The sequence below is a fragment of the Salvelinus alpinus genome, chromosome 4 (genome assembly GCF_045679555.1).
Source record: "Salvelinus alpinus chromosome 4, SLU_Salpinus.1, whole genome shotgun sequence".
NCBI lineage: Eukaryota > Metazoa > Chordata > Actinopteri > Salmoniformes > Salmonidae > Salvelinus > Salvelinus alpinus.
In genome coordinates, this window is record NC_092089.1 from 28371918 (window position 1) to 28383566 (window position 11649).

Sequence of the window (11649 nt, forward strand, 5' to 3'; positions counted from 1 at the left end):
ACAGTACAGACAATGTGTGAGCAGGCACCTTCTGGGTACAATATATGCTTGTGCTTTGTTAAATATTAGTCAGGGACCATACCATTCTGCAGAATGTTCTTGTATTTGATTTTGACCTGCTGCCATGTCCATTTTGGACCGTTCATGTTTAATCTACACACACACACACACACACACACACACACACACACACACACACACATTTAATGGAGTCACACTGCAAAAAATTACTTGGTATTTTTGTCTTGTTTTCAGTAAAAATATCAAAAAATGTATCATAGCTTTATACAGTGTGATGGAGTTACTTTACACAATTTCACTCATATCTGCAGTGCATTTCAATTAAAAATTTAACCGTTTCATAATTACAGTACAATTTGTAATAAATATCATTTATTATAACACAAGCATATTTGCTAATACATTGTTATAACTAACTTCTTTCCAAACAGGGTTTCTCACAAACTCATAGCAGATACGGAGACCCACACACACCCAGAGACAGATGGCTGACACAGGCCTTTTCATAAAGACTGATAAGAAAAGTGGTGCCTGGTACTGCATATCACGAGAAACTGAGACACACACATACCCAAGGACAGAGGGCTGACGTAAACCTTTCATAAACACAGATAAGACAGGAACATCTTCGCACACACAAAAACTCCTCTTCAGTCTGAACATTTTACAGAGACACACAGAAATGTCAAAATAGGAACATCTACGCACACACCTAATCTCCTGTTTTAGCTGAACATTTCTGAAGACAAAGAACTCTACTCAGAGCCAATGGGACAGTGATACTGGCCTGAAGGAGACCTCGCCCAACTCATCAGAACCAACCAGAGGACCAGAACTTCCAGACTCAACCTACTTTCTGTACTGTATAAAATGTATATGCACTCTGTTATCTGGGCTTCTTTCGGATAGTTCCATTTGAGCTTGATGAAAAGGGTCCGTGCACGCTATTTCAGATATCTTTACCTCTGAATAAATTGCATTTAATTAAACCTCATCCACCCTGTCCAGAGTCTCTACTTCGTCTCAGTTCTCCAGTAAACATGTTTTATCAACAAACTGCATTTTTGGAGATGTGAATTAAATATTTGAATTGTAATTGTGATGTTTCAGCGGAGCGGTGAGTGTGTAATTGTGCACTACTTACGCATTCAGGCGGTCTGCAATACTTTGCCACGCTTTTTCTCTTTGCTTTATCACTGTGGCGGTGTTGCCTTTCTTCTTAATTATATCTTTTACCTCCTCGTATGCCTCCATGAGGATTTGTGCTTCCGACGGGGAAAAGTACGCGGCTCTAGTTGCCATGGTAAATCAGTTAATCTGTGATCTGTGGCGGGGTCTATTTGAGTGAGCCGTGAGCGCGCACCTATCCAGGATTGGTTTCACCTGGCTTAATGAATCCGTGTCTGCTCATCCTGGCTTGGTCTTTGTGCAACCAATTAAGCCTGGACGCACATGTTTTGGCTTCATTGAGCTCAGCTGAGTCATTTATCCAGGATGTCTTAATTCTACTTTTGTGCAACAGGCCCCTGTTTGTTAACCAAATATGTGTTTTGTTTATGTACAGTGCTACCTCCCTGACTGTCACACAAAATCTTGTTTTGTTAAGGTGACATGAGTCATGAGGCCCAGTAATTAGTTTATTGCTTAAAAGTGTACTTTTACAGAAGCAGTTTATCCACTCTGCTTCTGTACAGATCAGACCTTTTTTTATTTATGCAAATACAACGACGTAAAACTGTAATCCTACAGATAAAACACACATTAATATGTTTTTTATCTTTAGGATTACAGTTTTACGTCGTTGTATTTACATAAATAAAAAAAGGTCTGATTGTAAACAAGGTGCTTGTAGATGGCTGTGAGTAAATGTTTTCACATTAATACTTCAAAGTATTCTATAGTTGTTCACACATCCTAGCTGCTAGATGGCTTTCAGCATAAACTTCAGATGGTCTTTGGTGTTGTTATGGGTCTAGTGGAGACTAGAGTCTAGACTCTCTGTTTGTAGATGGTCTTGCCCAGTCTGTTGAGCTCTATGACGTACTGCTGTCTCTCATGCTCCAGGAGGGCCTGCAGTGCTGCTCTACGGACCTGCACACACACAGAAAGCAGACATCATGGAGAGCATGTACTGTAGATACAGGGGAAGCCGTAGTGGAAGTTCTGGTACAAATATGGACAATGCAAGCAATTCATAAGTTTGATAAGTTGGTGTGTCCTATATGGAAAACCTGCCAATATGTAGCCTACGTTTACCCCTACCTGGTGTTACAAATGTGTAATTGCTCTGACAGTGTATGTGTGTGAAGGACACTGCAACACAAATGAACAAGAATAAGACCATTAATTTTCCTCAGTCAGAGGAATAGGTTAGAGATATGATGCTACGAACCTTCATGAAAGGGCTGATAATAGGTTATTTAATAACGTCCCCTAAGAGAACGAACCTTCATGAAAGGGCTGATAATAGGTTATTTAATAACGTCCCCTAAGAGAACGAACCTTCATGAAAGGGCTGATAATAGGTTATTTAATAACGTCCCCTAAGAGAATGAACCTTTATGAAAGGGCTGATAATAGGTTATTTAATAACGTCCCCTAAGAGAACAAGGTCTCTAAAATGGTATGGAGACAGGGATTAGCTTCATGGCAACAACACTAGCTGGATCCTATCCACATGAATTTATACTTCAGGTTTCCTGATTCTGCCTTCAAAATAAAAGTCTGCGGTAAAAACGCTGTGTCTGCCACAAAACACAAAATTGCAGCTTTTTGCATAATGTTAAAATTAGGAGAATATAATAACTACATGGGGTAAAAATCTAAACTATAGAGAATTAGTACTTTATATAAATCAAATCAAACATGCCCCGAATACAACAGGTGTAGTAGACCTTACAGTGAAATGCTTACTTACAAGCCCAAACCAACAATGCAGTTTAAAAAATTATAATAATTAATAACAAAAAAAAAACGAATATATAAAAAAGTTAAATAAATAATGATTTAATACATTTAAAATACAAAAATTAAGTAACATATAAAAGTAACAAATAATTAAAAAGCAGCAGTAAAATAACAATAGCGAGGCTATATACAGGGGCTACCGGTACAGAGTCAATGTACAGTAAGATAAAGAATATTATAAGGTGGAGCATATTGAGAAAATGGTTGGCGCTTAATAATAGCCTACTGGTAAAGAAATATACATTAAACATAAAAAAGATCTATATATATTTTGACTGTATGATTCTTGTTTATTTACTGGTGCTATTGTTTAAGGATGCAATTTGAAATGTAATGTTTAAGGAAAAAAGTACTGTATTTTTGTTGTATTGCACAGACAAATTGCACACAGGAAAAGCGATTGATTGTGTGTCCATAAAACCAGGGCCCAGTCTACTCACTAGAGTTCCTAGAATACAAATCAGATGAGTTAGAACAAAAAACTAGGTCATAGGAAGTGTTGCTGTACTTTTACTGTGGTCAAACATCTTAAAATGGGGTGCCTGGACACTATACGATTATTTGTGCAGAAGTAAAAATGGGGTGGGGAGTACTCAGGGTCTGTAGAATGTAATGGTGTTATTTAGTGTTGCTGGCCTTTTACTCCACCCATTCCATTGGCCACGATGCAAATCACTGTATAAGGAATACATGTTGGCTTATAGAGCAAGAACTATTCTAGGTGTCGCAGTAGAAGCATTGTAGGGAATACTCAGTATGGTCTGTAGAATGTATATATGGTGTCATTTCATTGGGCTCTGAATAATACGGAGTGTTACAGTGCTATATTTGTACCTTATAGTGTCTAGGCACCCCAATTTAAGCTGTTTGACAACAGTGAAAATTAAATTAAATGTTATCTGTCACATACACGTGTTTAGCAGATGTATTGTGGGTGTAGCGAAATGCTTGTGTTTCTAGCTCTAACAGTGCAGTAATATCTAACAGTAATATCTAACAATTTCACAACAATACACACAATCTAAAGTAAAGGAAAGGAATTAAGAATATATAAATATTTGGGCAAGCAATGTCAGAGCGGCATAGACTAAGATGCAGTAGAATACAGTATATACATATAAGATGAGTAATGCAACATATGTAAACATTATTAAAGTGACTAGTGTTCCATTATTAAAGTGGCCTCTAATGTGCTACTGATGGCTATTTAACAGTATTTAACAGTTTGATGGCCTTGAGGTAGAAGCTGTTTTTCAGTCTCTCAGTCCCAGCTTTGATGCACCTGTACTGACCTCACCTTCTGGATGATAGCGGGGTGAACAGGCAGTGGCTCGGGTGGTTGTTGTCCTTGATGATCTTTTTGCCCTTCCTGTGACATCGGGTGCTGTAGGTGTCCTGGAGGGCAGGTAGTTTGCCCCCGGTGATGCGTTGGGCAGACAGCACCACCCTCTGGAGAGCCCTGCGGTTGCGGGCGGTGCAGTTTCCGTACCAGGCAGTGATATAGCCCGACAGGATGCTCTCAATTGTGCATCTGTAAAAGTTTGTGAGGGTTTTAGGTACCAAGCCAAATTTCTTCAGCCTCCTGAGGTTGAAGAGGTGCTGTTGCGCCTTCTTCACCACACTGTCTGTGTAGGTGGACCATTTCAGTTTGTGTACGCGAGGAACTTGAAGCTTTCCACCTTCTTCACTGCGGTCACATCGATGTGGATAGGGGGGTGCTGTTTCCTGAAGTACACGATCAGCTCCTTTGTTTTGTTGACGTTGGGTGAGATGTTATTTTCCTGGCACCACACTCCCAGAGCCCTCACCTCCTCCCTGTAGGCTGTCTCTTCATTGTTGGTAATCAGGCCTACTACTGTTGTGTCGTCTGCAAACTTGATGATTGAGTTGGAGGCGTGCATGGCAACGCAGTCATGGGTGAACAGGGAGTACAGGAGGGGGCACGCATCCTTGTGGGGCCCCAGTGTTGAGTATCAGCGAAGTGGAGGTGTTTTTTCCTACAGTACCTTCACCACCTGGGGGCAGCCCGTCAGGAAGTCCAGGACCCAGTTGCACAGGGCGGGGTTCAGACCCAGGTACTATTGTGTTGAATCCTAAGCTATCTTGATCTGTGTTATTCAGAGCCCTATGAAATTACACCATAAATACATTCAACAGACTCTTCTGAGGATTCCCTACAACACTTCTACTGCGGCATCTAGAATAGTATTTGCTCTACAAGCCAATATGTATTCCATACACAGTGATTTGCATTGGGGGCATTTAGGCTATTGACACTTTTCTGCTATTATGTGCAGACATTTATTCTGAACATTCTGAAATTCCGTGACCCGGAAATACTTTTTTAGTGTTGCTGAGGAGAGAGGGCCCTGTTTCAGCACCCCTCCACTCCCTCACCATCGTCAGAGCAGTCTTTCCCAGCTCAGTCTCTCTCTGCTGAGTCAGCTCTCTCAACTTCAGGGTCTTCATGGAACCAGCCTGTGTGGAGCCCTCAAACTCAGCCTTTTGCATCACACCACAGATACTGAGAGAGAGAAAGAGAAGGGGGGGTCCTTTCACTACATTGAGAAGTGAAAGGACTTTCAGGGAAAACGTATCAAACGTTGCAGTTACAATTAGCCCAACAGTACAGAACTGTATAGTTTACACACCTGTCCAGCTCTGCAATGCGGTTAGTCATCTCGCCATCTTTCTATAAAAGAGGGAAAATGCAGACTATAACACATTTCCAGCCACTTAGCTATAGGTATCTGACCACTTTTTTGTCTGTGTGTTGCTAGTATTGACACGCTTACCTTGATTCTGTCTCTCGCCCTCTGCACACGTTTGTTTTTGGAACGTCGTTCCTCACAACCAAACATCCTGCTGGCAGTTTATTTGAAGTAAATAGTCACAAAGTATCTTGCTTTAACAAAAACTGCACAATAAACTAATAAATGGTCAAAAAAATGTCAGCGTCTCAATAGATGAATTAGAGTCTGTCTACGTTGGCATGGTAACTAACCTATGTAGCCGGAAATATCATTCCTTCGCTGCCAATTACAGTGAAAGATACAGATCACATGACCAGGATGACGCGTGTTGCCCGTCGTCGTTCCTTGTGCAGGAAGTGGTAACATGACCAGTATGACGCGTGTTGCCCGTCGTCGTTCCTTGTGCAGGAAGTGGTAACATGGGGCGATGAGATACACATGAAAGTCATTCTACCGGTAAAACCAGAGGCGAGACAAAATTGACAAAAGCTCCGTATTTATCCTCCTGTTGTTAGTTTGTTACAGTAGAAAGTTATAGTTCTATGTTAGGTTTGATACTGAATCTGTATTGCTATCATACAACAGCCACTAGTCAGTAAAGCTGAAGGGCTGGCTATTAGTAACCGTAACGTTACAGTAACTTGTAGTTACATCAGAATAGGGCTTGGCAATCTTACCCCAACATTGTCATCATGATACGAACAGGAGTGCAGCAGATGGCCAGGGGACTGTGCCAAATAATGGGACGTGAAATCTCAAAGGGAAATTTCAACACCAACATCAGACAACAAATGACTCCAAGAGGGACTTTCCAGCTTCCCTGGTCCTCTATCAACAGTGTCCGAACCATGGCGGTAGGTCCAGAAACACACACACAGTCACACACATTTAGCTAGCTACAAACAGCCATGACATTAGTGTAGCCTACTGTCAAGGGCAATGTGAGTGAGAACATGTGAGTCATGATTCGTCTTACCTAAACATTTGTCATGGTTCCCTTTTCCCTAACGTTACTGCCGATAGAAACAGTATTTTTTCCCCACAATGTGCATTGTGAACTGTGCTGTAATGTATTTCGTTCTGGATGTTTCTGCCATGTCATGCTGTTCTGTTGTCATACAGTGGGACCCCATGAACTCGGTCAGATAATACTGTAATAAAGTATGGATGAGGGTGTAATAGTAGTGATTGTCCACTAGGTGCTGCCCTGGCCTTTCTCTTTCCAGCCACGGGACTTCAGCCTGCCCAACTTGTCCTGGGGCTCCGACATGAGGCGTCTGTATGAGCACTATAACAGCCAGTGTGAGGTAGAGACAGATGACGGAGAGAAGAAGTGGGGGGTCTGGAGAAGACTGCCCAGCTATAACCGCTCCCTCAAGTACGCCACAGGTACAGGAAGGGTTTCTTTCACATGGATGGAGTGTGTGTGTGTGTACGAAAATGCATGCACTCACTACTTACTGTAAGTCGCTCTGGACAAGATAAATTACTAAAATGTGGCGTAAAAAAAAGTGTTTGTATAACCCTGTCTCTCTCATATCCTGGGCATAGTGTCTGAGTAAGATGTTGTGTGTATGTGTGTAACTCTGTGTGTCTCTTCTTCCAAGGTGGGGTGTATTTGAGTAAGATCATTCAGTCGAAGGCTCGTCTGTTCACGCGGAACATCAGGGAGCAGGGAGCAGCGTTCGAGTACGTCGTGTTTGTCAACAAGCAGGAGCAGAAGTGTGTGTGTGTGTTCCAGGCTGGCCACCTACTGGAGGGACCCCCGGGGTGAGCTGTTTGTGTGTGTGTGTGTGTGCTGATGGCATGTGTATACTGTGACAATGTTTGTCCTTGTGTGTGTATCTCTGTAAAAATGACACAATCAACTGCTAGCATTCAAACATCATATTTAGTCAGAAGTGTAATGTTTATAAATTATGTGTGTGATTCCAGGCACGTCCATGGGGGGGCAATAGCTACCATGATTGACACTGTAACGGGGACCCACGCCACCTACCTCTCTGGGCCTGTCATGACTGCCAACCTCAACATCAACTACCGCAGGTACACACACTTTCTCCCTCTCCATCACTCACTCACAGCTTATTAACCTCTAAAAACATGTTTTCATGTTATTGTGGTCATTATTGTAGGGCTCTAAGTGAGGTTCTAGATTTTTCCTGACCACATTTCCTGGTTATGACACATACTGTATCCCGCCCCGCCTCTCCTCCCCAAAGCCCCATCCCATTGGGTAGTACAGTGCTGCTCACCTGCTCATTGGATAAGAAGGAGGGACGGAAAACCTTTGTTTCCTGTCAAGTGACCAATACGGACAGCTCCAAACTACACACAGAGGCCACAGGTACTGTCACCCACCCTCACGTGTTGGTTGTGTTTTTAGATGTGTGTCATTGGACTTTCAGTCTGAAGTGTTCTCTCAGTCTTAGTATGTTTCTCTCTTTTCCCTCATCCTTCTCTCACTCTCCTTCTCCCTCATTCTCCCTCGTTCTCCTTCTCTCAGGGCTGTTTCTGTCAATCACAATGGGAGACCTATTAGGAGGATGATGGATAGGCCAACTCATCGACCAACCAGACGCTACAAACACACAACATCAGAAACAGCACTGACTTCCTAGGGGGTGTGTTTGTCTGCACTCAACTGTTTGTGTGTGTGTGTGTGTGTGTGTGTGTGGTTCTGACTGTCAGATCCAGTAATCTTCTTAACTCTAGCAGTTTGCCTGAGACACCTGATGCCTTGCGCTCCACTGACATAGCATACAAATACTGTATATCATAGACACAACCGGTTGTGGATATTGTACCTCTCTTTCTCCACTGTTACACACTCCTGGACAACCAGCTCCAGTCAGAGTGAAGGACATAACCTCTGGTATATTATATTTAGGTCGAGGCTGTGGATACAACTTTTCTGAACCCTTCTTCCCGACAGCTAAAGGTCCCGACACTTCTGCATGTGCAGGATTCTCTACTTTACGCACCTCCCTTCACATTTCTCAGTCAATTGTGAATGATAATCTTCATGTTTTACCGGTGAAACATCCATGCAGCATCTGCATACCTGTGTTAGGTTCAATCATAGCACATATTTTGCCTAGTGGCACGTGCTGTTGAGTTTTGGCCACATGAGAGGAAAATGTGCCCATTTGCACAATCATCCTAAAATGTCATAAGAAATGAGGTGGTGTTTTGTCTTACAGTAATTTTATACTACACTATTATATTGGGTTCTGTTATGTAGAATACCATCATTGTGTGATCTGGCAGACATTGATTCAGCTTTGATCTAACTTTATTAAACGAGCACCATTCACCAGAGTAGCTTGTTCTGTAGTAGAACAGAGACTGTGTGTAAAGAAGCTTCGGGACCTTTAGCTGTCGGAATGAGGGGTCTAGAATAGTTGGATCCACAGCCACTCCGATATATTTAATAGATAGTTTATTTTTTGTATTTTATTTGTATAATTATTAATAATTTATTGGGCCTTTTACAGTTTGAGATTTTAATCATTGCTGATGTTATTTTGTGACCAGTATGACCTCTTGAATAAAGCCTTACCTCTTGGGTACTGTAGACTGTTTTTCTATGGTATCTGGCTCAATGTGGGATACCTTTTCCATTCTCACTGGTCCATGTGTTATAAACAACCTTCAAACAGACTGATGTCATACAGACCCTTTTCTCTTCATCTGTCGTCCTCTCTCTACGAATCTACATCTCCCTCTCACCTCTTCTTCCTTCTTTCCACTCTTCTTTCCTTCCTCTCTCTCTCTGTCACTGTCTGTCTCCCTCTCGCTCTTTATTTGTCAGTCTATCTTGTCTCTGACCCCTCCCTCTTTGTGAATGATCCCCTTCCAGTAAGAAATGAATGACAGTCAGCATTACCGTAAAAACGGACACATTGTCCACATCACAGAGTTCAGAGGATTCTGTCAGCATAAACCCAGCAGACCACATAGCCTTAACCAGCACTCTCACTACTGAGACTGGCTCTGAGGACAAAACATAGACACTATGGTCCCAATCTGGCCCTTTCAAAATGCTACTTTATTAGACTCTTAGGGTATCGTAGGCACCCATAACACATAGTAGGCATGGTAACGAACTCATAATAGTAGGCATGGTAACGAACTCATAATAGAGGGCATGGTAACGAACTCATAATATTAGGCATGGTAACGAACTGATACTAGTAGGCATGGTAATGAACTGATACTAGTATGCATGGTAACTAACTGATAATACTAGGCATGGTAACAAACGGATAATAGTAGGCATGGTAACAAACTGATACTAGTAGGCATGGTAACAAACTGATACTAGTAGGCATGGTAACAAACTGATACTAGTAGGCATGGTAACAAACTGATACTAGTAGGCATGGTAACTAACTGATACTAGTAGGCATGGTAACTAACTGATACTAGTAGGCATGGTAACTAACTGATACTAGTAGGCATGGTAACTAACTGATACTAGTAGGCATGGTAACTAACTGATAATACTAGGCATGGTAACTAACTGATAATACTAGGCATGGTAATGAACTGATACTAGTAGGCATGGTAACTAACTGATAGTAGCAGGCATGGTAATGAACTGATACTAGTAGGCATGGTAACAAACTGATACTAGTAGGCATGGTAACTAACTGATACTAGTAAGCATGGTAACTAACTGATACTAGTAGGCATGGTAACTAACTGATAATAGTAGGCATGGTAACTAACTGATAATAGTAGGCATGGTAACTAACTGATAGTAGCAGGCATGGTAACTAACTGATACTAGTAGGCATGGTAACTAACTGATACTAGTAGGCATGGTAACTAACTGATAATACTAGGCATGGTAACTAACTGATAATACTAGGCATGGTAATGAACTGATACTAGTAGGCATGGTAACTAACTGATAGTAGCAGGCATGGTAATGAACTGATACTAGTAGGCATGGTAACAAACTGATACTAGTAGGCATGGTAACTAACTGATACAAGTAGGCATGGTAACTAACTGAAACTAGTAAGCATGGTAACTGAAACTAGTAGGCATGGTAACTAACTGATACTAGTAAGCATGGTAACTGAAACTAGTAGGCATGGTAACTAACTGATACTAGTAGACCTGGTAACTAACTGATAATACTAAGCATGATAACTAACTGAAAATAATATGTCTGGTAACTAACTGATACTAGTGGCCCATTTCTCTGGAGTTTCTGATATAATTAGTGTTTCACAGGAACCCTCCTCATGAAATACATGCACACAGTTTACTGGTGTGGTTTTGGAGTATTTTGCTGTGTGTGTGTGTGTGTGTGTGTGTGTGTGGTTAGGTGTGAACTCCCCCATCCCCCTTCCCTTAGGCCCCTCGAGTTTCTGTCCTCATATTGGAGAGAGATGGCTGCAGAGCAGCTGTGTGTGTGTGTGTGTGTGTGTGTGTGTGTGTGTGTGTGTGCGTGCGTGGAAGACACAGCCAGAGCGGCGGTAGGGAGAGCCTGAGACTCAGGTGTGGTCAGATGGGCTTTGAGGAGCGAGGGTGCAGTGGAACTGAGGTGGACAACTTTCCAGTCATTTCATTTTGTTAAAACCACCTAAACACACATACATTGTATGTCCAGAGAGTAGTATTGCTTTCTTTCACTGAGAGATTCGATTTTTGTCTTATTTGATCTCATATTTGATTGCCATAATCTGTGGCCCTGGCATATTGTCAGTTATGTATTGATCTGGTTTATCTCTTTACAGATTGATGGCCTTGCTCACACAAATGCCATATCATATAGACTAAATAATAAGCAGATCACCTCACTGAGACAGTTAAGCCTGTAACTCTGGTCCAGCCGAAAGAAACCGACAGTTGCTAAACCGCGCGGCTGTAATTAAAAAAGGATAGCACTGAC

The 11649-nt window shown here is 41.8% G+C and overlaps 2 protein-coding genes across 4 annotated transcripts; one reads left to right on the top strand and one right to left on the bottom strand.

The window, feature by feature from the left end:
- Positions 1-1644: 1644 nt before the first annotated feature.
- Positions 1645-6013, bottom strand: LOC139573218 (cilia- and flagella-associated protein 141-like). Of its 2 annotated transcripts, none has more exons than XM_071396437.1 (4): positions 5784-6013; positions 5640-5676; positions 5386-5512; positions 1645-2112 (listed from the first exon to the last, which is right to left on the bottom strand). In XM_071396437.1, exons 2-4 carry the CDS (start codon positions 5666-5668, stop codon positions 2011-2013), a joined length of 258 nt encoding a protein of 85 aa, XP_071252538.1. In that variant the 5' UTR covers positions 5669-5676; positions 5784-6013; the 3' UTR covers positions 1645-2010. The 2 variants fall into 2 exon arrangements, with proteins under 2 accessions (XP_071252538.1, XP_071252537.1); XM_071396436.1 differs by having other exon boundaries at positions 5640-5680; positions 5784-6010.
- Positions 6014-6107: 94 nt separating this feature from the next.
- Positions 6108-9313, top strand: LOC139573215 (acyl-coenzyme A thioesterase THEM4-like). Of its 2 annotated transcripts, XM_071396430.1 has the most exons (7): positions 6108-6197; positions 6447-6595; positions 6941-7130; positions 7349-7511; positions 7677-7787; positions 7964-8088; positions 8248-9313. In XM_071396430.1, the coding sequence occupies exons 2-7, from the start codon at positions 6458-6460 to the stop codon at positions 8289-8291; spliced, it is 771 nt and encodes a 256-aa protein (XP_071252531.1). In that variant the 5' UTR covers positions 6108-6197; positions 6447-6457; the 3' UTR covers positions 8292-9313. The 2 variants fall into 2 exon arrangements, with proteins under 2 accessions (XP_071252531.1, XP_071252532.1); XM_071396431.1 differs by having other exon boundaries at positions 6124-6595.
- Positions 9314-11649: the final 2336 nt, after the last annotated feature.

Excerpts from the sequence above, each read along its gene's own strand:
- LOC139573218 (XM_071396436.1), bottom strand. The coding sequence starts at position 5,849 with ATGTTTGGTTGTGAGGAACGACGTTCCAAAAACAAACGTGTGCAGAGG. Across the intron at positions 5,681-5,783 it reads GGGCGAGAGACAGAATCAAG|AAAGATGGCGAGATGACTAA; the intron begins GTAAGCGTGTCA and ends CCTCTTTTATAG. Across the intron at positions 5,513-5,639 it reads CGCATTGCAGAGCTGGACAG|TATCTGTGGTGTGATGCAAA; the intron begins GTGTGTAAACTA and ends TCTCTCTCTCAG.
- LOC139573215 (XM_071396431.1), top strand. The coding sequence starts at position 6,434 with ATGATACGAACAGGAGTGCAGCAGATGGCCAGGGGACTGTGCCAAATA. Across the intron at positions 7,131-7,348 it reads CTCCCTCAAGTACGCCACAG|GTGGGGTGTATTTGAGTAAG; the intron begins GTACAGGAAGGG and ends TCTTCTTCCAAG. Across the intron at positions 8,089-8,247 it reads ACTACACACAGAGGCCACAG|GGCTGTTTCTGTCAATCACA; the intron begins GTACTGTCACCC and ends TCCTTCTCTCAG.